This window comes from Hippocampus bargibanti, linkage group LG01, assembly GCF_051943395.1.
Source record: "Hippocampus bargibanti isolate YZ-2025 linkage group LG01, ASM5194339v1, whole genome shotgun sequence".
Classification (NCBI taxonomy): Eukaryota; Metazoa; Chordata; class Actinopteri; order Syngnathiformes; family Syngnathidae; genus Hippocampus; species Hippocampus bargibanti.
This window is the reverse complement of record NC_142734.1, coordinates 16,872,262-16,897,803: the sequence shown is the minus strand read 5'-3', so window position 1 is coordinate 16,897,803 and position 25,542 is coordinate 16,872,262. Positions and strand designations below refer to the sequence as shown.

General features: G+C 42.2%; 3 protein-coding genes and 1 long non-coding RNA gene across 14 annotated transcripts in view; 3 read left to right on the top strand and 1 right to left on the bottom strand.

The window, feature by feature from the left end:
- LOC148903347 (homeodomain-interacting protein kinase 2-like) lies at positions 1-3,992 on the top strand. Of its 2 annotated transcripts, none has more exons than XM_088996036.1 (10): positions 1-192; positions 352-456; positions 1,579-1,760; positions 2,048-2,171; positions 2,239-2,346; positions 2,420-2,488; positions 2,563-2,756; positions 2,835-3,065; positions 3,145-3,254; positions 3,344-3,992. In XM_088996036.1, the coding sequence occupies exons 1-10, from the start codon at positions 1-3 to the stop codon at positions 3,451-3,453; spliced, it is 1,425 nt and encodes a 474-aa protein (XP_088852162.1). In that variant the 3' UTR covers positions 3,454-3,992. The 2 variants fall into 2 exon arrangements, with proteins under 2 accessions (XP_088852162.1, XP_088852083.1); XM_088995957.1 differs by having other exon boundaries at positions 271-456.
- A 715-nt stretch (positions 3,993-4,707) lies between these two features.
- The window catches only part of tns1a (tensin 1a), a 64,769-nt gene continuing 43,934 nt past the window's right edge, over positions 4,708-25,542 (bottom strand). For 7 of the 9 annotated variants that reach the window (XM_089000734.1, XM_089000743.1, XM_089000753.1 and 4 more), the window contains 18 exons: positions 15,858-17,525; positions 15,206-15,286; positions 14,880-15,043; positions 14,671-14,746; positions 12,358-12,405; positions 11,672-11,698; positions 11,466-11,547; positions 10,309-10,844; positions 10,130-10,216; positions 9,924-10,052; positions 9,381-9,476; positions 9,236-9,313; positions 9,094-9,165; positions 8,974-9,000; positions 8,684-8,852; positions 8,416-8,484; positions 7,322-7,351; positions 4,708-7,240 (listed from right to left, as the gene is read on the bottom strand). In XM_089000734.1, the coding sequence (XP_088856860.1) occupies positions 7,111-7,240; positions 7,322-7,351; positions 8,416-8,484; positions 8,684-8,852; positions 8,974-9,000; positions 9,094-9,165; positions 9,236-9,313; positions 9,381-9,476; positions 9,924-10,052; positions 10,130-10,216; positions 10,309-10,844; positions 11,466-11,547; positions 11,672-11,698; positions 12,358-12,405; positions 14,671-14,746; positions 14,880-15,043; positions 15,206-15,286; positions 15,858-17,525 (3,569 nt within the window). In that variant the 3' untranslated portion in view covers positions 4,708-7,110. Of the gene's footprint in view, positions 7,241-7,321; positions 7,352-8,415; positions 8,485-8,683; positions 8,853-8,973; positions 9,020-9,093; positions 9,166-9,235; positions 9,314-9,380; positions 9,477-9,923; positions 10,053-10,129; positions 10,217-10,308; positions 10,845-11,465; positions 11,548-11,671; positions 11,699-12,357; positions 12,406-14,670; positions 14,747-14,879; positions 15,044-15,205; positions 15,287-15,857; positions 17,526-25,542 lie in introns of those variants that run through there. The other 2 variants (XM_089000761.1, XM_089000807.1) reach the window with 2 other exon arrangements.
- On the top strand, positions 8,834-15,046 carry LOC148903345 (uncharacterized). Of its 2 annotated transcripts, none has more exons than XR_016115546.1 (3): positions 8,834-8,974; positions 9,080-9,174; positions 14,908-15,046. It is a non-coding gene; the product is annotated as an uncharacterized LOC148903345 (long non-coding RNA). The 2 variants fall into 2 exon arrangements; XR_016115547.1 differs by lacking the exon at positions 14,908-15,046 and adding an exon at positions 9,948-10,086.
- LOC148903346 (putative C-type lectin domain family 20 member A) lies at positions 12,416-14,479 on the top strand. Its single transcript, XM_089000818.1, has one exon. The coding sequence runs from the start codon at positions 13,325-13,327 to the stop codon at positions 14,135-14,137; it is 813 nt and encodes a 270-aa protein (XP_088856944.1). The 5' UTR covers positions 12,416-13,324; the 3' UTR covers positions 14,138-14,479.

Sequence of the window (25,542 nt, the reverse complement as noted above, 5' to 3'; positions counted from 1 at the left end):
ATGGAGTCCTCCAACTTTGCTGTGACTGTGGAGTGCCAGATCTCCTCTCCCACCTCCAGCTACATGATGGAGGAACTTTTAGGGGCCGGGTCATTTGGCGAAGTGGTCCAGTGTAGGAAGTTGTCATCAGGGGAGACTGTGGCTTTGAAGGTAATCAAGGACAGTAGCAAGATGGAGGATGCCAAGGATGAGGTGCATACGTCGTAAGTTCAGATGCACATTAGATGCGCAAAAATACTCTGCATGTGACTTTCATGCTGTGCATTGCAGGAGCGCGTTCTGATTGAGCTGAAAGAACATGGCTCGGACCGATTCAATATTGTCAGCTGGAATGACTCCTTCATCTTCCAGGGGCAGTTTTGCCTTGAGTTTGAGAAACTCGACATGAGTCTGCATCAACTGCTCGAGTGGCGCCTCCCTCTGTCACTGATGGAGATCCGGCCTGTTCTGCAGCAGGTTTGATGGTTACAGCAAGCATTCGTCATCAACTAACAGAGAATGAATATTCATGAGGAACATGTTCTGACAGACAAAATAGATTTGGAGAAAATCAAGGTGACGGGATTGACATCAACTTCTGAGTCACAAGTCTTTTCACAGTGTGCAAATGAAAGATGCACACCGTCGTCAAAAATAATTCATTCCCTCCTACATTTTGGCACATTACACCAACAGGACACCATGAGCGCAGTGGGCAGGGTTTTGCCATACTCATGTGACCCGGATGGAATTTTTCAGTCCTGCCAATAGTCCACAGTGATGTCAGATAGCACATTGAATAGGATAGTTGGTGACTGTGAGATGTCAGAATGAAGAGTGAAGTGGTGGTGTAAGCAACGAGGAGGTGCTCAAAGATGAGCCCGACTCGCCTTGAGATCCCGCCATGTCTTTATGAGATGAGGGCATTCCCCTTTTTTGTTGTAGTTTCTCATCATCCTCTCCTCAATGGAGGCAAATCCACATCTTTTTGTTGTAATGATATTGCCAATCATCCTCTCATATGCAAACAAAAGGGAAAAGGCACCAGGCTACTTCATATTCTGTCGCTTAGCAACCAGACAAATATGACAATCTTCAAACAGGTCATACGTGCAAGGTGAAAAGCCCTTAAAATTTATATCTGCTACAATGAGCCTCACATGAGCACACGCCTTGTTTGGCTCTGATCCCATTGCGCATCATTTTCCAAAGAAAGCAGCATTACTTGTGTTTGCGCTGAGTCAGCAATATTGCTGCGGCTGTTATGTGTCACAGCAGCAAGGCTCTGGGCTTGAATCTTACTCCAAGTTCTCCTTGTGCTCACATCTACTACAGGGACATGACCCTGGCTTCCACACCCAGTGTGAGCTTTGCTGAAATCTATATTGCCCGTGCGTGTGAATATGAGCGTGAATCAGTTGTGCCATTGACTGGTGATCAGTCAGTCCACTGTGTGTCCACCATGATGTTTGATCTCCCATGACCCACATTCCCAACCACTATGTGGCAGATTAACAGACAGAGCATGACTGTTTGAATCAAGCCTCTCGTTTTGAATCACATACGCATGATCTGAAATATTCTTATATTTTATTATAGCTGACAACCGCACTGCAGTTCCTAAAGAGTTTAGGGATCGTTCACTGTGATCTGAAGCCAGACAACATCATGGTGGTGGACCGCCTGCAACTTCCACTGAAGGTGAAGGTGATCGACTTTGGCTTGGCACTGCATGCCTCAGAGTTGTCACGGGGAATGACAGTGCAGAGCATGTGGTATCGGTGAGTCTACTTGGATCCATCAGTGAGTGCTCTACACATTGTTTGGATCACTAACATTTTGGAATATTAACAGCACGGGGGAAGATTTTCCAAAACTTAGTTTCATATTTTTTCTTTGGAAGAACGCTCCTAATTTCATAATTGTATTTTTTTTTTTTATATTGTAAAAGTTCAAGATTGTCAAACTGGCACCTTTAATTTTTCGTCTTTATGCTGCCCCTGGGATGAAAATGATTGTACACGCCTGATCTGAAGTGTGGTGTTTCCCCCCTTCCTCTGCCAACAAGGTGCCCTGAAGTGCTACTAGGACATGAGTGCACGGAGGCTATCGACGTGTGGTCTTTGGGTTGTGTTGCTGTTGAGCTTCTGCTGGGTCGAGCTCTGTTCGATGGCTCTGATGAGTACAGCATGGTAAGTGTACCACATCGTCATTAAGAGCTGCACGCCATAAATTGTAAAATCGATGTCATGTACACAGCTGTCACAGATCTGCACCACACTTGGAAAGTTACCAGCCAGCCTCCTCAACGCCGGCCTTTTCACTTCATGCTTCTTCCGCAAGAAAGCTAGAAGGTGGAGGTTGAAGGTAACTGTGTTGTTCTTCCGCCCAGTTTTGGTGCATTATGCGTGCCTGTGACATGGGCCTTTCCTCACTCCAGAATAGAGCAGAAATTGTCACGACTTACGATGGAACTCAACCTTTAAACAAGCTGTCAGATCTGATGGAGGTTTGTTCATCTGACTTGTGTAACTGGTATGGCTTCCGTGTGAGAATAATCGGGTTCCTTATGCCTTGACCTAGGTTCATTTTGTGCGACCCATCAACTGTAGTGACGAGGACTGGCATGCTATGCAATGTGACCTGGAGAGCTTTGTGAACGCAGTTGCTTCAATGCTCCACATGGAACCGAGTAAAAGGTCGAGGCCGTGCCAAATTCTGGAGCATCCGTTTGTGACCATGAGCCACTTTGATGGCAAATTTCCAAACAGTGCTTAGTAAGTTTATCCATATGCCATTGCTCTGTTGCCGTTTCTGCATGACTTCATCTGAAGCCCTGCTTGCTTCTCTTCCAGTGTCAAACTCTGGCGCAACTGCATGGAGGTGGGTCGAACGTGTCAGAACAAGGAAACCTCTGTGAGGCCCATTTGGAGCACGTCAAGCTTCACATGTGGCGATCACGCTACAGGCCCCAGGAAGTTGGACCAGTCGGTCATCACAATCAACAGTGTCAATTCCTTGCCTCAAAGTAACAACGGGGTGAGGAAAAGAAAACGTGAAGAGGATGATAACGAGATCTTCAGCTGGTAGGAGGTCACGTATGGCTAAAAAGTCTCTTTGTCATATTTGAGATACAAATAAATATGGAGATTTGGGTCCATACAGTGCTTCAGTCGCAAATAAAAGAAGCAACAGAGATGCAGAAGTCATTTACATGTCCTCAATCGACAGCTCCAGGAAAGGTGGCGGTGAAATGAAACACCAGGCACACAAACGTAAGCTTGCTTCTTGTTGCAGCGTGACACATGGTGGAGTTTGCACAGCTAACTCAGCAGATAGCAATCAAACATTTTGTCTTATTCAGGGCTCCTCTGCTTGGAATGTGGTGATGCCACAATCCAGTGGAAGATGAACAAGGCAGCGACTGTGGTGCAGGGTACAAAAGAGCCAGAGGGGAAGATCTGTGAACTGTAGCTCTATTTTTTTTTTTTTATTGTAATATTGTATTTATGTAATATTTTCCTTTACATCAAGTTTGTTGTGAAGTTCAGCCACCACTATTGTACTTAGGATGGTTAAATGCATTTTCTCTAAACGTTGTCTGTTCCAGGTGTTTGTATACTATTCTAGAAATGTTGTGCTTCAAATGAGGTTCATGTTTTTGTTTGTCAATAGTTGTATTTTTATTTTTTTTGTCGACTCTACAGTGTCCATTTGGTCATGTACAGGAATTTCAAATGTTAATATTTTTGTATGGAGCGACAATTCTGACTTAAAAAGTAAGTACAGTAAAGTCTCGTTATATCGATATCAGATATATCGATAGTCTCGGTTATATCGATACTATTTCTATGCGCGCACTGAGAAAATTACATGCAAACAGGGTCGGATATATCGATAGTCCCGGTTATATCGATATTTTCCATACTCCCTTGAATATCGATATAACGAGACTTTACTGTACTTTAAAAGTATAGGTACTAAAATAGTAACCAGTGTATTTTTTAATAAAGCTTTCCAAGAAGATATTTTGCCCTACAACTTTGTGAATGTGAAATTGATTATTTTAATTTAATTTATTTATTTTAAAGATACTCGTGACCACTGTTGTCACTTTCCAAAGTTCAATATTTCCACAATTGTTTTTCGTCTAACCCACTTGGTCAAATTTAAACTTAAACAGCTTTGGAATACGTAATGATTGGTGTACCTGTATGAATGTACAAAATTCAATTATTTTCATGTATAGTTGTATTAAGTTCATCCTGTCTACTTGAAAGTATACTTGAAAGTAAATGTCAGGTATTTGAACACCTACAATACACTGTAAGAAAATAATCTGTTTTAAATTAGATATTTTTATGTAGTATGTGCATTCATTGATCAATTATCCAAAACGCTTAATCCTCACCAGGTTTGCGGGGTTGCTGGAGGCTATCCCAGATGTCTTCAAGCAGTGGGCGAGGACACCCTGAATGAGTTGCCAGCCAATAACAGGGCTTTATATGTGTATTTTGAGTCCATTTAAAGTGGCTTATTTCAGTGAAAGTTGGACATCTGTGGTGCTAACATGCAAACACCGTGCTTCCATGCCAATCAGCGGCAACCCTTTCCAGTACTGTACAGAAATTCATTTGCTACATGCGACTTCTTTCAAGCAAAAGGACCACACCTGTTACTTGCACATCATATGGAGTAGCAACACAGAGTCACAGACAGACACTTGGGTGTAACAGACTTGTATTGCTTTAATGTTTTTTCCCCTTCTCCATAATTAAGCTGTCAGGACAAATGAAGATGGTAAGCACAAACACAGTCTTTTTTGTCATTAATACAATTGAAACAACTTTAGCCACACTTGCTAGGCTTTTATAAAAATGCGTTCGTGGACAGAAGCAAGCGTAACAGCTCTACTTCTACATAACACAGTGGAACAAGATGTTTTGTTATCGAGAAAAAAAAGATATAAACCATTGGCGTCCAGGAGGTCTGATGATTAAGCCATGTAAGTGTTTGCAACAGAAATGCAACAGGAATTCAACATGCAACAAGCATGTTAAATTCCTGTTGCTTCTCCACTGCTCTGCCAAGTGCTTCATCTACTCCGCAAGCACATTTTTCTCTGGGCATACACTTCAAAGAAGAGTTATCAATAATGTCTCAGTGCATAAATGTAAACCTCCCTGTGTAACATAGTTTTGCATGTAAATTGGAAGTAAATACAAAAAAGCAGCTTGTGTGACTCTTTGGCAAAAATCAAAACTGTCATGGGTGCACACTGTTTTTTATATTGCATTTGAGCTTGGCCTCTTTTCCCTCCATATCTTTTTAAAAAAAACTGAAATGTTCGATCAACTAGAATCTGTTCTAAATGGTTCCCACCACCAAACTCTTGTTCACGCACACTTCTGTCCATGGAAGTCTGCGACACTTTTTGCCAAGGTGACAAACAAGACGAGCCAAAACATATACATGTACAAAATAATGTACACCATATATTCAAACATTTCAAAATCCTTAGACTTTGAAATCATTAGCCAAAATAAGTAGATTTTTTTTCTTAACCCATTTCTTTATCTAGACTGTACAATATATGCATAATGAGTACTCATGAGGGACCAAAGCAACAAAAATAAATACATTTTGCTAAGTCACCTTTCAAAGTAGTTCACCTATGTACATATTTATCTATCCTCTTGTTGTAGAAGCTTGCGTGTGTGGAACTGTGCACAGTGTGAGTACTCACATTGTGTTTTTATCTGCTAAAAATCTCTAGATGTAATTTGCGACAAAACAGTGGAAACAAAATGGAGACAGACTCGCCCCTAGTACACTCAAAGGCAAATCCGTCAGACCAACGCTTAAAAAATAAAAATAAGGCGCACCACCATCATTTGTCTACTTCAAAAATGGGTTGTCTGCTTTTTCTTGAGGACTCTGAGGGTATTAAAAAAGTGTACTTCATGCGGTCTTTGACAAGTCAAATGGCCTTAGTGAGTGTCTACAATGGGCACACAGCGCAGAAAGTTTTCAGTGAATGCCGCTACGGAGGAAAACAGCATGCAGAAAGAACAGTGCATAGGTCCAGGTTCAGCTTCCTGGGGGTGCTTTCCAGTGTCATTCCGTGACAAGTGTCCTGGTGCAAGGCTGACTGGGGGTTGGTGGAAGGGGGTTGGCTTTACCCTGTGGACTATCTGTCAAAGTCAGCATTTGCTTGCAGTGTAAAGCATCTTGCAAAAAAGGAGGTGGGTGTGGGTGGGGTAGTGATGAAAATGCACATGTGCACGGAGCCTAGTGTTCGTGTGTGTGCCACTTTTCTTTTTTTTCCGTGGGGGTTGGGGATGAGGGGGCTGGTCTGCAGTGCGCAGTTTTGATCAGTCACTCTTTCACTGCGGAGCCCTTTCTAACACACAGCAGAACCAGAAAAGCTCACACTTAGTGCTCCACAAGGACCAGTGGAAGGTAGGAGAACTGGACTTAAGGGTCAAGTTAACATGCAATAGGTCTTCAGACAATGTTTTGCCAAAAGCCTTCGAGGCCAGTTTTTCCCTGAAGACAACAACAAGAAGAAAGTACTTTTTTGTGTCTCCATAGGTACATCTTTTACAAAATGAATGAAATAATAAGAATGGCTTAATCGCTATGTCATTCTTACACATGTACACATGTACATGTTTACCTTTGGTAAATTAATCAAAACACCCTGAAACAAGCCTCACATCTCCTCACACCGAACTTGCCAGTTCCATTCGCTTTCCTCTACGCATTTCAGTGCAGCAGCCACATTTGCAGGCCAACATTGGCACTTCCTCGAACAAGTTCACAATGCCGCTTGCACAAAAAGACACTTGCAATATGGCAAACTAGAAAGGCTAAAAAAAATCTCTCTCTCTCTCTCTCTCTCTCTCTCTCTCTCTCTCTCTCTCTCTCTCTCTCTCTCTCTCTCTCTCTCTCTCTCTCTCTCTCTCTCTCTCTCTCTCTCTCTCTCTCTCTCTCTATATATATATATATATATATATATATATATATATATATATATATATATATATATATATATATATATATATCTCGGCAGATCCCATAGACAAAAACCAAAATGATGGATTCATAGCCGCCATCCCAGCATGCGTTTCACCGGCGCATCATTTTGGAGGCAAAGCTGACGATGGACGAGGCCGGCTGGTCAGGATCCAGTTCGGCAAACAGGTGGCTGACATTGTCTGTTGTGCTTCCTTGTTTCCTTGCCACGAAGCCAAATAGCCTGAAAAATAACAGATGTGTGTATGCACTTTGTGTGGTACATGTACACACAATGGACACAAGTATTGATTAAAGTACTTACCGAAGTGAACAACCACCCTCTTGGCCCCACCTGTGCAAATGAACGATTTTATTACTGATAGACTTGTACTCAAATTTCTTTGGAACATTTTGCATCTTTTCAAACAGAAATATTAAAGGACAACCGACGCCCCGGACAAGTTGTGTCTATAATTCTTAAAATCACTTCAAATGACTTCTACTTAGCGTATTTTACAAAGATTCCATGGCATATTGCTATGTTTTACGTTTTAAGACTCGCGCTGAATATTAAGGAAGTCTTGTTTTCGAGTTGATGACGATGCCTGACATGACGTCACATCTGACCGAGAAAGCGACACGCAATGCGTTTTGCGGTACTTTGTCTGATCTGAAAACTTTGTGTTGATCTGTGTTGATGGCAAAATTAGGACAAAACATAAATAATGCAATGGTGAATCGTTGTGTGTTGCACCAAGACTACTATTTGATACTAGTTTACACAAATTCCCAGCAGACAAATTAGCCAACTTGGGCGCCATTTTGTGCATTTTCTCAGCGCTACATTGGAGTCTAGAAGCCTTACAATGAGACGGAAGGACTTCTTTCATTGATTGCAAACATTTATGCTTTCCTCTTCAGAACTATTTGAATCATATTCATAACTGGATGAGTAACAAGAAAGCATCTTCCCCGAATCTGAAGCCACTGTTTTGATTCTCGAGCAAGGCAAGACGTCTGGGTGTGACGTCACAAACAAGGGGGCGGGACCTTCTGAAACTGGCCATTTCCGGGTTCATTTTGAATTAGTTTTTGGACACTTCATTTTATTGGTGTTTTTCATTTGACTAAAAATATCAGCCTGCGTGTTTTGGGTATTTTAGATGCTATAAAACGTTTTTCTGATGTCAGTTAGGAAACAAAACATTGGTGTCGGTTGTCCTTTAGGTAAGTTTTCTCACCTTTTAATAATTTAATACAGAAATGCAAAGTCAGCAAATTATGGTAATCTTGCTTGTTTACAGAGGATTAAGGGTGCCACTGTACTGGCTAATCCTCAAAAATGTTATTTTTATTTCAGCTATGATAATATCAGGAAAATGTGAGCATATTACGACTGTTGATATTAAGTCATACCTTCTGCCCTGGGGGTCAACGTCACAGAAGGTTATGGTGCTGAGTGGATAATGCCGCCTGAAGAAGAGCCTGCAGAAATCACAACGGCACATTAGTAAGGGTTTCTTCCTACTATGGGAAATACCCCAACAGAATGTTGTCATTGTTTTTGGTTCAAGGTAGCAGTAGTCAGTCGCATTTTGCCAGCAGGAAGTACCCTGACTCCTAATGATTGGAGATATGAGCAGGTTAGCTCTTATTTTGTGAGATGATGACTTTCTGCACTTACTTCCTATGACTGTCTGTGAGCATGATGCCCTGCGGGGACACTTTACAGTGGACGACAGTGGCGGTCGGCTGGGGATTGCTCGCCAGTGTTTGACTGATGGCCTTGGCAATGGCTTGAGGGCCAGTCAAAGACTCCATATCCACAGAGTTAATGTAGAGCACATTGGACGCTGGGAGCCAAAAATCAGAACTCACCATCATTTTTTTCTGATGCAAGACAATGGTGCGTGAGCTACAACCAAAAATGGAAGCAGTGGATTGTGTGAGCGATAGCAGTGTTCCAGTTTTTACCGTAAGACTCCTCCAGAACCTTCTGAACTGTAAAGCAGAATTGATACTGTGAGCCAAAATTGATGACCATCGAGCCTGCTATCTTCCTTTGCGACACATATTACAGAAGGAGGTGGTTACCTGTTCCTTGTTTCAAAAGCTCCACAACTGGGTCGGTGGGTGTAGCCAGCTCCAATGCTTCCTCATTTGGGTCTGTACAAGGCAAGTATATTTCAAGCGTCACACGCAACTTGAGTAATATTATTACCAACTGCTATTTTACCTTTGGTGGGGATCATGAGCTTGCAGGGCAGCGCCAAAGCTGTCATGGAGTGTTGATATACAAGTGCCGAGAGACAACCTGTGGTGAAATAGAGTACGTGAGTTGAATCCATGGCAGACATCAAAATTGCTACACATGCACTCACCAAAGTAGGGCTCGTTGGCACAACCCTTCAGGCGGACACCTTTGGGGCTTGTTTCGATCAGGAAATGTCTCACCAGCTCGTTGGTCTGATCAGGAACTAGAAGCATTGTAAGGTAGTATGTTAAAGAACTGCTATATCCCTGTAAACAGCTCTCTGTGTAACCATTGGGGAATTATGCATTTTGCCAGCAGTGATTGTCAAATGGTGTGTAGGGAGCCCAAACTGTGTTGACGACCCATTCTGGTTGGGTTGCAAATACTGTAGCTAGGAAAAATAAACGATGTACTTGTATTCCTCTTGTCTTATCCTCTCACGATAGCAAAGAGGCTGATAAGGTTTGTCCTGGCGCATAAAATATTGTTATTGGTGTTATGTTACTTACTGGTGCTCAAGTCACTGAGCTACTCTATAAACCAATAAATGGCAGAGCATCATTTCACTAGTGGATGTCATATATGCTTTTGGCTGTATGTAAAAGTCATTTGCAATTATAAGTAGAGGCATATCAGAAGCTTGTTCACAGGCTCCAGTGCTAAAGCATACCTTTTTTGCTTTGTTTTGCTGTAGGCGGTGGGCAGGCCACCTTCAAGGCAAGACCGTAAGCCCCACGGAAGGAGTGGCTGTCCCTGATAACAAAAGCGCCGGGCTCCCTGTCCTTCAGCACATTAATGGCTGAAAGGAAAAGTGAGAGTGAAGGTGGTGACGTGGCATGACAATGATGGGAGTGTGCCCGAAGCTCCTGGTGTCACCTTGTTCTCTGGAAATGTCAGGCTTGTACCAGAACTTGGACGTGTCTTGGACAAACTTAACGTTCATTTTGATGTCTGGATAACCGTCTGTTGGTGACGGAATTAAATGATGAATGTGGAGGGAGGACAAAGAAAAAGAACACCTCAAACACTCACAGCTCATCGTCTTTGTGTCTCACCATAGATGGACTTAGCGGTGTCTGGGTAAGTCCCGGTCAGGTTTGACCCTCCAACCTCAGCTGCGAGGTTCTTGCTGTCCATCCTGTCTGCGTCTCCGCTGCTTGCATGCCTCTTCACTGGCAGCTCGGGGGAGACGGGGAAGGCGGGGGTGGAAGGCGGTTGAGCCTGACGAGACGTGGCCCCCAACTCATCTGGGGTGCTGTGGCCTCCCGCTGCAGCTCGCCGTCCCGTCAGGGGGCTGGTGGGTGGCACACTGGCACTTGTTTTGGTGTTTCGGCCAATTAAGGGGCTGGAGGGGATGCCGTCCCTGCTGGCACCCGCTGGAGGGGTGCGTCTGACCGGTGAAGGACTGCATTGCCCCAGGCGCCTTTGGAGGGCAGGGCTTGGGGGAGTATTGGTCGCCACTGTGCGGTGGAGGGTGTTGGGACTACCGGGGACAGTGTGGACGCCCATGATATTGACCTGGGAGCCATCAGGGGAGGCGTGTGTGTGAGGATAAAATGGCGCTGAGCTGTGGTCGGGAGACCTATACCTCCTTTTGATAAAGAAAACAACAATAACAGGAAGATTATTCTTCCAATTGAATGAAAGGTTAAAGGTTCAAAATATCTTCGCCAGTCATCCCCATCCATCCAGACATCATCCAATTGGTTATTTGAAAAGATAACATTAAATGACTGAGATACGTGTTTTTGAATCTCTTTGCATCGAGGTAACAGGTGCATTTTTGGCCAGATTGTGTCTGTTGTAAACAAAGACTAGGTGTACGTATATTTCCACAAAAACAATTGCACTCGGTTTTTCAGTGTTTAAAGTGCGCAACGATTCAAGAACAGTTCAATTTGAAAGTGGAAGGATTCAATCTGGTTTGATACAGCGGGATTATAATTCAATTTGATACGGTACAACTCGGTTTGAGAAGTTAAGGTGTCATGACTTTTGGTTGCCTTTTTCTGTACATTTGAATGAACTTGTCAGAAATGCAAATGTGCGATGTCCTTTTACGATAATCTATACCTCGTCGATGAATGATGATTCACTATGTATCTTGATGTATTTTAAAAAGAAATTGTTCAATTTTATTGACTTGATTCTTTTAAATTAAATCAAATGTTTGTTCAACCTGTTTTTAGTCACACCCCAACCAGATACGCACCCTTCAGGGCTATGTACAGGACTGCCGAAGTTAAGAGGACTGCTGAATTGTTGTGCTCTAAATTCTACAAAACCACGATGATCTACAGTGGATGAAAAACACATCAAGACAAAATAAATGTTAAATCGTGTTAAACGTGTTGCACATATAAAAACTTATTTTGAGAACAAAATCTGGAACAGAAAACGCATGTTGCACTGTCTTACCTTGTTCTCCATGACTTGAAGCAGGGTCTGATCAAAGGAAAAGAATAGAAGAAACCATTTTGAAGATGTACAAGAGCAAGGATATTTAACTCATTCACTGCCAGACAAAGTGCAAAAATGTGTCCACTCCAGTGACAAGGTTTTTTTTTATCATTTTCACTCAAATTGCAGGACCCACAAAATGTTGAGTTTTAGGAATACATGAACATTCAATTCAACGTAGGAAACCTTAGACTCTCTTATCTTAAAAAAAGAGTTAATTCCCAAGTTATATGGGTCTGGAGTTATCTTAGCTAGAAATGGGGGGTGGCTGTACAAAACAGAATTCAATATATACATATTGATTTATATAGCGCTTTAAAAACAACTGAAGCTGTAACAAAAACGCTAACATGGACAAAAGGCAAATGCTGCCCCCTCGTGGAATGGAAAAACATTGCCAGAGGTCCGACCAGCACTTTATTGGCACTCCCCGCAAAAAAAAAAAATAAAAAAACGAAAACATTTGGGAATGGCGCTCCACGTCACACATTTCAATTCACGAATAATTTCGGGAAAGACAGCGAATTCATAAAAAAGCCTGTAAACTAGGGAGAAGCGGGAGCTATTTCGAACAACAAAGGGCAGCAGAGAGGCATACTGATTACAAAATATACCAGATGTTGTTGAAGGTAGAATTCACTGACCTGTTACAATTTTTTGATTAGCCTTCATTCCTGCTGCCGACAACCAACCTGGTGGGGAACGAGCCGAAGACAGACAGACAGACAGACATAGAGAAAAAAAATACGTATTTGATAATTTTATGACATCCTTTACGTGCTGATCACGATTGCCAGTCGAATAATGTCGAATTCATTCCTGGACTTGAGTAACATTTGAGTAAAAGGTTTCAGACGATCATTCCTTTTATTGAATTATAATTCTGAATGAAAATGATTTTAACACCAATGCATTTCCTTAAACCTGGCATCAGCAAGACGTGCAATGGCGTGAACGATCCTTTCTTTAAGATCAAGTGCTTCTTACGTATACCTGAAATGTCAGAAATTGGGGTATTTTCAACCTGCCCGTCCAATGAGGTAGGTTAAATTCATTTCACTTACTCCACTAAGGTCAACATTCTTTGAGTTATTATGAGCTTGTTAAACTAAAGATAGATAAATGAAAACTTCAGAGTCAAAGCTGCCACTTTGAGAAAATTATTTGACCCTTATCATGATTTCAGTCATAGAAACAGACGCAGTAAAAAATCCAGGTCAGTTTTTTCAAATATACAGTAAAGTCTCGTTATATCGATATCGGATATATCGATAGTCCCGGTTATATCGATACTATTTCTATGCACGCACGAAGAAAATTACATGCAAACAGGGTCGGATATATCGATAGTCCCGGTTATATCTATATTTTTTCCCACTCCCGAGAATATCGATATAACGAGACTTTACTGTATTTTTGTCATGAACTCCAGTATACCTCTGAGGGACTTCCTACAAATATTTGCACACAGCTGCTGTATGTTATTTGCTGTGAGGCCAAGCTTTCATCCGTTTACATAATCACAGGCCGATGCAAATCCTGTGAGGGCACACAAACAACCGCCCAAGATCTTTAAAGCCCGTGCGAAGAGTGCAAAGTTGGACTGAAAAGATGATGGCAAGAGTGCAAGTATGTGCCTACCTCTTACTCTTACAGACATTGTCCACCATTTCAGGAAAGTACGTTTATGTGAACGAGAGAATGACATGGAACGACGCCCAGACCTACTGCCGTGAATTTTACACCGATCTGGCTCCGGCTGTTAACGATGAGGAAATCAGGAAATTCCGTGAAATGAGAGACGTGTTGAGTTTCTGGACCGGACTGGTGAAGGTTGACGCTGACAAAAACAAATGGATGTGGTCGGGGGGTGGTGATGCATCTGCAATTCTCTGGGAAATAGGGCAGCCAGATGATAATAACAATGAAGATGCCGGCTTGATTATCAACTACAGGATTCATAATGCAAATCGACTCCAGCTGCACCCCTTTTTTTGTTTTGGTGCCATTGTCGTGAGGGAGAATGCGAGCTGGGAGGAAGCGTTGGAACACTGTAGGGAGAGGCACAGTGACTTGGCCAGCGTGACATCACAGACAGACATGCTGTTGATCCAGGCAGAGCTGGATAAGAACCTTTTTACTGAGCATGTCTGGGTGGGTCTGCGTTTCTTCCTAGGGGGCTGGCGCTGGACAGACAAGGAGCAGTTGACATTTGAGGCCTGGGCTGATGTCGAGAGGCCTTTGTGTCCAGCCGCAAGACACAAGTGTGGGACCTTAAAAGTGATGGGATGGATGCCAAGTGATGATATTTTGGGAACCAATGACACACTCGTTGGCATTAGTGTGGGGAAAATTGCCTTCTGGCAAGAATCAGTGTGGGAAGTTTACGACTGTGAGCAGAGGCTTTATTTTGTTTGCTATTGAAATTGCTAATTAAGTAGTCAAAGGTGTATTATTTCATTTTTAGGTGTTTTTAACTTTCAATGATTGGAGAGAGTATCTCCAGTCAAATGGTTATTTATTTCCCTTCTGGCTGTTATACTATTATTTCCTGCCAATGTGTGTGTGAGTTTGAGTTGTGTTTTGTAAACTTTTTATTAAAGTTCTTCAATGCTAATAACGACATAATCTTTGCTGCTTTCGCAAAACAATGGAATGGAAATGAATGTATCGTTGTACTAAGTTCATCCTGTCTACTTGATATCTAATGTTGAGCAGATTCTTTACTCACAGACAGTGTAGGTGTTCAAATAAATACCTGACATGTTTCGGTGACGTCGCCGAAACATGTCATGCATCTGCATCTCGGTGCATTTCGGTGACGTCGCCGAAACATGTCAGGTATTTATTTGAACACCTACACTGTCTGTAAGTAAAGAATCTGCTCAACATTGGAAATGAATGTACATATTCTTTGGTGACAGGATTAAAGTTTGATATTCAAATGAAATTCTTACCACAGCCTCCCAACACAGGACTGTTGATGACAAAATCGCTGTCCTCAAATGCATCCCGGTAGCTGTGCACGGTACCCTGCCAGAAACAAGTCAAGTAAACAGAATTAGAGAGGAAAGAAACAATGGCATATTGGAGAATGTTTATTGATTTTTATTTTTTGTTGCCAAACTCTGGGCCGCTAAAGGGAGGATGAAACTAATAAATGTACCTCGCCGGGTCTTCCTCTTGTGTTGTAGGGCAGACTGGTGCTGAACTCTATTGGACGGCCATCTGGCTTGTTGTCATGTCCACTGTGGTACTGACCCTCACTGGTGGTTCTACGGCGGCCTGTCTCCTGGCTTACTTCTGGGGTCATTGCCCTCGAGCGTACCCCTGCGAACCCCGCACACATTGAATAATGTGGGCAATCATAACTGTTCAATGTAAAATGAATGAATATGAATTGGAAATGATGTCCAAAATGTTCCATGAAAAATGTGAAAGAAAATAACAACAAAGAAAGAAGCAACTAAAAGTGAGTGGTTGTCGACAAACCGGAGAAGGAATAGGAGCGATGGCGGTCAGACTGTTCCGGTGTTACGCTTTCACTGATGTCCCGGATACGAGCGTTGTACTCTGATGCCGGAGCAAGAAATCAGGGTGGTGAATAGTGGACAGGCGGAAGATAGATGAAGAAGAAGGTGAGGAAGACAGGCAAGGGAAGAAGTGGTGGGAAGAGGTGTGTCCGATCAGTGTGTGATAGCATAGAAATTGAGAATAAAAACACAACGAAAGAAAGCAACAGACTGAAAAGCAAATGTTGCACTGAAGCAATCTGCATGTGAAACAATATTCCATGGAATTAATAAAGCGGCATGTTGAACGCGTATGAAAACAAGGTACTGTATGTGCAATTTAAATCCACTTGGGAGCAGTATAGCGCTTCCACTGAGTACCTTAAGGTGAACTCATGAAAACCGGGATCTCAAAAGCTTCCTTGCACTCTCATGCTTGACTTTATTTTCTTTTTAGCAGCAGAGCTAATTATATGTGCACTGATCTGCTATAATGCTCCTCGTTGGCCCACATAGGGAGATTGAGTTGAAACTTTACAGATTAAACTCTGACACCAGTGAGACATTTACTGAGCCTTGTCTGGCATATCAATGATGCAATTATGTTACAGTTTGACAGAGCCCAGACTTACCGGCAATGCGGTGAGCAACCAGGCCCTCTAGGTTCAACGCCCCCTCCTCAGCATCCTGCTCTTGGGGTAAAGAGGAGGAGGAGGAGGTCTCCTTCGGTTGAGGGGTGAGAACAGGAAGTGGAGAGGAGGACTCACTGCAGCCTGGGTAGGTAGATGAGCCCTGTAGGTCCGGAGAGTGGGACACCGTGCCGACCATGTACAAATTCGCAGGCTTCAACTGTGGATGGACATTTGTGGAGGGATCCAATTGGAACTCGTGCAGTGCTTGACATGTATGCATGTAGGGCTCAGGTGTGTATGAAGGTGTGGTGCTGTGGTGTTGTAAAATGGGGCTGGGCCTTTGAGAGGAGTGTGCCGGAGACTCCACAAGAGGGCTCTGGTTGGGAAAAGTTCTCACAGTCACGTGTGGTGGCTGATGCAAAGTATTATTGAAAGCCCCAGAGGAGCTGTAGCCATGGATGGCCGAGTCAGCTTGGTATGATGGCCTTGTGAGTGTCTGGGAGAAGGGCACAGGTGATGAACCAAAGGTATTTTCTCCAGGGGGAGCACTGTGCGACTTGGACATGTGCGAGTTGATCGGGTCCAGGTCAAGCATTAGCATGTTGAGCGCTTCAATGGATTGCTCAATGTCCCTTTGAGAAGCTGAAGAGGGAAAATGTGGCAAGCTATGGGTGGACTGCAGGGGCGGGCCAAAAGGATCATCCTGGAAGCTGTACTGGTGCCATGTACTGAGTCCCCTTTGAACAGCTTCTCTGCTACTCGTGCTCCTCTCAGGGGCCCTGGGCATGAGTTTAGGGTTGGACTCAGGACTTCTCATAGGCGCGTTACCAAAGGACTGTGAGCGATACATTCCACTTCCATTGTGAAAATTGTTATAACCCCCCGGTGGTGACACAGAGGCACTGCGCTCCTGCATTGCAGTGGGCGTTTGTAGTCTGTGCACAGGCATCACACTCAATTTATCGTTGAGAACACACGATTCAAGCTGGTGGGCATCGTTCTTGACAGGGGCTTGTGAGTGATAGTAGAGGTCACCTGGTGTGGCTTGGCCCTCTAAGGATGAGAGTGTGCCCAAACTGTCCACACTGTTGCCCTCTTGGCTATTGGGAAGCTCGTCATCAAGAATATCTGTCTCACGTTCCTCTGTAGAAGGGACACCAATTAGTCTGGTGTGACCCCCGTTGACATGCACCTGTGCAGGTACCAGGTGTCGGACACCCCCTCCCGGACTGGTTGAAGTAGACAAATAAACTTGTCGTTGATGAACAGGCTCCTCAAGTCCGCTCAGAAGCCGTTCTAGTTCTCTTTTCTCCTGGGGGCTAAGGGACGGGTGACTTACTACTGTGTTACAGTGATTTGAGCCCCCTTGCAGAGACTGACTGTGTTCCTCTGTGCGGTCTGTCTTGATGGAGGCGGTGGAGTTTCCCGAGTCGCTGCTCACCGACAGAGTGTGGTCGACAGTAGGGAGAGAGGCGTGGCCTATTACAGGAAGGGTATGTTCTGATGGTTGAATGGGGTGGTTTGGGTGTTGCAAAGGGTTGTCAGGGGCAGTCAAGGGGTCTCCAAGGACCGGGAGGCCATTGACGGTGACGACTCCCTCCAGGGAGTCTTTCTTTCGGACCTGTGCATACAGGCTTCCATCAAGTGGACCTTGACTGTGAACAACATCTGAAAAGCAGATTAAAAAATGATTACTGTAATTCTCTGTGCACATTTAAACAACACTTGTAAAGGAGTAAATAACTCTGCCCATCAGCTCAAGGAAGCTCTGGAAGTCTTTTTTTAAACCTTGAGTTTTAGCCTGGCAACGAGAGAGCACCGCCCCCTTGAACTAATAATAGAAAGTTTACAGGGCTAAAGGCGGTGCCACCAATGCCTCACTGACGACCAATTCAATCTGATGCAAACCAGCGTGGACACTGACCGAAAAACAGAATACTGACAGATTACTGTCTTTCATCTGTACTGAAGTTCAGAAACAAACTATCCTTTGTCCAGGCTGTGAAGATGAATTTAGCAGTTGCAAATCTGGTATTGGGCAAAGAATCTGAATCATCTATATTGACCAAGTGTGTAGAACGCACAATGACTCTGTCTCCGGTCGTACAGGCTGCATTTGTATCATCGTAACAAGGGCATGACAAGCTTAGTAAAGTCAAGTTGGTGGCAACCGAATGAATATACTTTAATGTAGCTCAAATTGTAAGCAATAACACTCATATTTGCAAGAAAAAGCCTCATCCCCATTCTAAAGTAGTCGACACATAGCAATGGAAACCCATGACAAGTACACACCAACAACAGCTGATTGGTATATGGTAGTGTGACCCCAAGGGACAGATGGTGCGTCACTCCAAACAGTTATTTCAGACATCATGTCAACAGGAAGTCAGAAGGACAACTATAAACAAAAATGTCCCTTTGCTTGATTCCCATGGCAAGGAATGATATAATTAGCTTGAACCATATATTTCTGATGTTGCCATGGAAAAGTCTTCCTTACCTGTTGTCGATTTGATTTTCTATCATTCTCCCTCTTCAAAAACTATGCAAACTAAGCATTTACTTCCACATTAAAAAAGAGTTAGCTTTCTGCTGCTGCTCCCCTCTCTGTGCCCTCCCATCACCAGAAATGCATTTGACATCAGAGAGGCATGGCCACGCCACCACTTGATTCTTCCCAGCAGCAGGGGAGTGGCTACACAGAAAACCCATCTGTCAACCTCATGATGTCGCAGTATAAAGTGAATTATCAAGGTCTCTTTCCTCGGCACCCTCCCAAGGCCCCAAAAGATGTACAGTATTAAATGAAAAAATATGTTTTTCACTAAGCATGATTTTCAAAAATGTAAACAATCATTAGTTAGATACACTTAAGAGCGTACAGTAATATAAAGTATGAAGATAAAAATGTGATTGTCATGTCCCTGATCCACTGGTGGAAAGACGCTTTGATCCTCTCCTCTTTCATCTAGAACTGCTTCATGTCATCACAAAGAGGGTACAGCAAGTCCTGAAGAATGAATGTCTCTCTGTGTCTTTGATTTGTCATATTGTCTCTATGCTGTCATATTATTTGTTATTTAGTTTTTTTTTGTTCTTTTGACTTCAAGACGGCGCCGCGAGAGTGGCTGCCTTTCCAGCAGCTCATGTATTTTGTTTTTCTACTTTCATTCCTTTCATCACTTTGCTGCTGTGAAATGTAAATTTCTCCACTGTGAGACTAATAAAGGCAAATCCAATCCAATCCAATTCTCCATGCACATGTACATGATTTATGCATACACATACACGACTAAATTCTGATACTAATAAATATTAAAGTTTGTCAAATATGAAATTGTCACACTGGTGATGTTTGTAAATGCATTCTTTTGCCTGGGGACCATTTGACGTATGGGGACAAAAAACCTGGTCCCCATAAAGAAAACATAAAAAACGTTTCACAAAGGGTGGTCCCCAGAAGTGATGATCCGAGAAGTGGTCTCCTGAAAGCATAAAAACGCGTATGTGTGTGTGTGTGTGTGTGTGTGTGTGTGTGTGTATATGTGTGTGTGCTCTCGTTTATATGTTGTTATGGGGACAAAAACCTGTTTACACAGTCACGTCCTGGGGACCATTTGACGTATGGGGACAAAAAACCTGGTCCCCATAAAGAAAACAAAAAAGTTTCAGAAAGGGTGGTCCCCAGAGGTGATGATCCGATAAGTGGTCACCAGAAAGCATATAAACGCGTATATGTGTGTGTGTGTATGTGTGTGTGTGTGTGTGTGTGTGTGTGCTCTCGTTTATATGTGGTTATGGGGACAAAAACCTGTTTAACATATATGTTTATATATATATATATATATATATATATATATATATATATATATATATATATATATATATATATATATATATATATATATATATATATATATATCAGTGGCAGTCCGTGCATTTCCCACCTAGGCCTTCAGTGAAGTCTTGCTTAGTCAGGCTTGAACAAATATCCCTCGTAATACCATAATTTATGACACAACGGCTGGAGATATCATTTACAAAATCACACGCATGCAGTACTGGGCGTGGAATCACCTTAATCGTCTACAACACAGGCTATTTTCCGGAGCAATTACACATCAATAAATCTGCATCAGCAATTAGAACTTGTCACTATACGTGATACTGCAAACACTTAAAAATAAAAGGAAATTTAAAATCATTTGTCCACAAAGTTTTATGAAGTCCACCAAGAATATGCAATCTTTAACAAGATTTTACGCTAAATTACAAAATGTCAGTTTAATATAAGAAAAACAACAAGATGTTCACAAAACTAACTATTTGTTGAAAATAAAAGTAAACAAATCTTTTTCATTTGTTCTTAAGAATAGGCTTACCTACATGCGACAGCGAGTTGTCCTCTCCTTCAGCGATTGTGGGTTAAAAAAATGAGTAGATATACTTGGTTTTTCTGCTAAAGTTTCCGGGTCTGATCTGTTGTCAGCTTGGTTGATTTGCATAGCGCTGCCTCCCCTGAGGGCTGAGGTAAAGTGAGTATCCAATCACAGGACGCGTACGTCATGTTCAACGCGAGGCCCTCTCGCTGGCCTTACTGTGCCAACTCGTGATCTGATTGGCTATCGCAACTGTATATCAACTACATGTGCCCGTTCATGTACAGCGCACAGACGCCCTCACTGTAGATTCTGAAGGCGTCGGTCAGATTTCATACAGCCTGGCGACACAAACTAGCTGAATTCATATTGGATTAAAAACTCTGACCTAAAACTACAACACTGAAAGGAGCATAACCAAATGGACATAATATAACATCAAGAAAACAGTATGTAGAATAATTATATATATATTTTAAAAAAAATACTTTTTTAATGAAATTAACTTTTATTATAATTATGATAATGATGTCTAATTATGTCAGGCCAGCACAGAAGGCCTTGCTGGCCGCGACGGCCCACCACTATATATATATATATATATATATATATATATATATATATATATATATATATATATATATATATATATATATATATATATATATATATATATGCGATGTTGATAAAGTCTTTTTTTGAGAATTTGTTTAGTCTCCCCAATGTACTGCTCTTTACAATTTTCACCTGATCTAATTTAAGCTTTGGCATTATTGTGAGTGATAACTACATGTTAGGTGCCTTGCAGCGCCATTGGATATTTTGGTGGTCATAGTAAAGGATTTCTCTGAGGCATCAACATTGCTGCTGCTTTACTTTAAAGGACAGCCGACGCCTCCGGACAAGTTGTGTCCATTATTTATAAAATCACTTCAAATGACTTCTACTGAGCGTATTTTACAAAGATTCCACCGCATATAGCTATATTTTACGTTTTAAGACTTGCGCTGAATATTCAGGAAGTCTTGTTTTTTGAGTTGGTGACAATACCTACCGTGACATCACGGTTGGTATCATCACTGACTGAGAAAGCAACACACAATGCATTTTGGGTACTTTGTTTGGTCTGAAAACTTCGTGTTGATCCGTGTTGATGGCGAAATTAGAAGGAAAACACATAAATAATGCGATGGTGAATCGTTGTGTGTTGCACCAAGACTACTATTTGATACTCACTGACACAAATTCCCAGCAGACAAATCAGCCCATTTCCAACGGAGCTTGGGTGCCATCTTGTGCATTTTATGGGACGCTACATTTCAGTCCAGATGCCTCAAAATGACACGGAATGACATCTTTAATCGATTGCAAACATGTATGCTTTCCTCTTCAGAACTATTTGAATCATATTCATAACTGGATGAGTAACAAGAAAGCATCTTCTCAGAATCGGAAGCCATTGTTTTAATTTTCGAGCAGGGCAAGACGTCTTGGCGTGACGTCACGAACTGGGGGCGAGACTTTCTGAAAATCCCCAATTCGCAGTCATTTTTAAATGACTTTAAGTCATTTTTATTGGTGTCCTGCATTTGACTAAAAATATCAGGATGCGTGTTTTGGGTATTTTAGATGCTATAAAACGTTTTTCTGATGTCAGTTCGGAAACAAAAAAAAAGGTGTCGGTTGCCCTTTAAGCCACATAACTGACATTGCACCCATCCATTTTCTATACTGCTTATTCTGTACAGCCTGAAGATTTCAAAGTCAAGGCCTACGCAGAGACCTATCATAGCAGAGTCCGGCACCACCATGTCTGGACAGTAGGGATATATATATATATAGGGCCTAAACTACCAGTAAGACTTTAGTTGGCTGACGAAGTTTCTTGGATAAGAAGCGAAATGTCCGACACCTTCAAAGAAGTACAGATGACGACTGAAGAAACCTTTTTATCAATGGACCACTCCTGTAGGACTGAGAGCTTACACAGACGTTAGATCAGGTGAGTCATCCGGGCAGTGCTCACCAAATGCTGTTGCACATGCTTGTTCGACTAGTGAATTTCTGTTTACCTTTCAATGAATGGTATTGGTTGCAGGTCCGCACACTCACTCCCAAACACAAGCACTAGCTTTGGTGTCTCATTGGCACATTTCAGACTTGGCAGCCATTAAAAAGCCATTTTCACAAAAGTGGCTAATGGTTTGTTATAAATAGAAGCAGTTGAGCACTGTGTGTCACTGCTGTGTCAAAAGCCCAGGTGGCCAGTTGAGTACAAAGTAAGGTGTACAGTACATGCAGTTTGGTCCAGAAGTATTTGGACAATGTTTGTGAAGTTGCCTTTACATAACAGAACAATGGATTACAATGAAAACAAAATGTGATTGAACTTTCAGTTTTTAAGACCAAAGAAAAATATGACATTTACCAATATTATTTGCTTTCAAAAAGGCTTGAGATAGTTTTTGTCGCCAGTCTGTAAGAGAATGAAAGCAACATATAGCAGATCCCTTTTCTTGGTGAATAAACACCAACAACACCAGCAGAAGTAAAAAAATAGTTTGACAACACCGTGCACAAAAAAGGGCCATACTTGGCAATCAGACGTTACGGACAGAGAAAACCAAGGTATATTCGTGGCAAAATAAAGTCTGGAGAAACAAAGGCATCACTCATGAGCCAAAGTACACCTCTCATGTGTCAACCATTCTGGAGGAAATAGTACGACATGCTCACATCAAACTGCTGGCGGAACAGGCTCACTTGTCACACTTTGAACATAATAGAACACAATGAATGGGCCCGTCCATTCCATTCTATGCTGCGAGCTGTTGCATTGGAGCATTTTTATTAAATCTAAAAAAGGTTTATACGCTAAGCGCTACCCCTGAAATTTACAGGTCTGACCAGTTTTGGACCACATACTGTATTCATCCATCCATCCATTTTCCGTACCGCTTATTCCTCATTAGGGTCGAGGAGGGTGCGGGATCCTATCTCAGCTGTCTTCGGGCACGATGCGGGGGATACCCTGAATTGGTTGCCAGCCAATCGCAGGGCACACAAAGACGAACAACAGTCACTCTCACACTCACACCTAGGGACAATTTGGAGTGGTCAATCTGCCTGCCATGCATGTTTTTTTTTTTGAGTGTGGGAGGAAACCGGAGGACCTGGAGAAAACCCACGCGGGTCCGGGGAGAACATGCAAACTCCACACAGGGAGGCCGGACCGGGACGCAATCGGCGACCTCTGCACTGTGAAGCCGTTGTGCTGACCACTCGACTACCAGGCCGCCATACTGTATTTAATAATAATAATACATTTAATTTATAAGCGCCTTTCAAAACTCTCTAGGACACTTTACAGTCACAGGATATTTTTTCTGCGGGTGAGCAGCGGCAGCCACACGCGCCAGCGTTCACTCAACCCGGAAGTAATATTTAGTTTACAACATCTACCTCTGGACCTGCAGTTTGAATTTGATAAAAGGCAATTTTACTTCTTAAAAGCATAAGCAGTTTTCAGTGTCTTTTGATCGAAAGTCTGGAATTAGAAGCTAAAGCAACTCAGATCTAAGATGAAAAAAACACAACCAAAATGTGAATGATGGAGGTTGATGTTTCTTCTTAAACGCAACTCACAATTATACATGCTGACAGGCATGTGTGGACACACAGTGATATCACCTCCCCAATGTATGTGACATTTAGCTTTGATATGGGTGAGTCGTCATCCAGTCTACATGCCAGCAGAAGGTGACTGACAGCTGTCTCACTTATCCCATACACTTGTTTGTGTCACATGAGGCTCCGACAAGCCCATCTTACAAAATCTTCAAGGGAAATAATAACCCATTGCAGTTCTCTGTTAAAGAGTGGAACGTTCATAGAGATATGACGTGACAACATGTGTCGCAGTGGGTGAATCCGTGAGTGACTGGTTTCATATGAGCAAAGCCTGCCTCCTGCTCTATCCATCAGTCACTCCTTAGCGGTAACGCGATGTGTCCATATTGGTGTCACCTACCAAGAGGGGTTTCAGGATGATGTCATGTTAAAGACATGTTACACTTCTAATTTACATTTATCTCCATGCTCGGAGGATATACGATCAGTAACGCGGTCATTCCTAAATAGATATTCAGAGCAGAAAGAAGGCATGAAGGAAAGAACACAGCCAAAGCAGGTTTTGGAGGCCGGCTGGGACCTGAACCTGCTGCTGCGGCTCACTCTGCTGTCAGTGACAAGTCCAGCTCAAAACATTTTGTTCTCGTGTGGCACACACAAGCACACATTTTGAAATACCTCACTGCTTTCCATTTCTGCAGACTTAGTTTGGCTGCAGTATATTTGGTCAGTTATGTGCCGGTATGGGCTCCTGTAGTCTTGATTGCGGAGTGATAAGACATGAAGACAAATTCACAATAAAAGTTGTCATATTATTACGTTTATAACTCACAAGTAGAGTCTTACTGTGTAGCCTTTAGGCTCACACAAGAAGTAACCATGCATGGTCCTACTTCTTCATGTCTAATTAGCCTTGTTTATTAGCCCTACTTGATTTCCTGTTGTCCATGTTAAGCGCTTTTTTTACTGCATCAGCTGTTGTTCAATTATATGTTTGTTAAATATATGTTAAATATATGTATATAAATTAATATGTTTGCTATTATATTGTATTGTCAGGAAAAATAGTTACTTCATTCCTTAGTATCCCACATCATATGAGATAAATATGTTGTATCATATTGCAACATAATGTAAAAGATGTCATTAATTTTAAGGCAAGCAGCATTTTCTTTTATATTCAGGCATTTGAGAAGTGAACAATTACAGTACACTGGTCAACAATTCTTGAGTAATTTTCTTATTTAGAGATGCAAGCAAACTTTACTTTTTTTCTTAGAATGTAAGCCATTGAGTGGGAACCGATCGCACGCTGCCCGCACAAAAGGCAGGCAGCGCCTTTATTATTGTTCTCATTATTATTATTATGCAATAATGGTTACATTCAAGATAAGGTGGAATTTGTTTCCAAAAACATTATAACTATACACGACAATGTAAGGTTAAATGATGGGCTACAAAAAACACTAATGACATATTTTAAATGATCATAAAATATACATTTAAAGACATGAAAAGTCAACATTTTTATATTGACCATTGCTATTATGAACCACAATATGGCTGACTACCAGGTTGGAAGGTAATTGATGCCTCGAAATGCAAGCATTCACATCGACGAAGAGCTCACAGTTGGACTCACCAGCCAAAAAAAGGTTTGTGTTTCAGCTTCT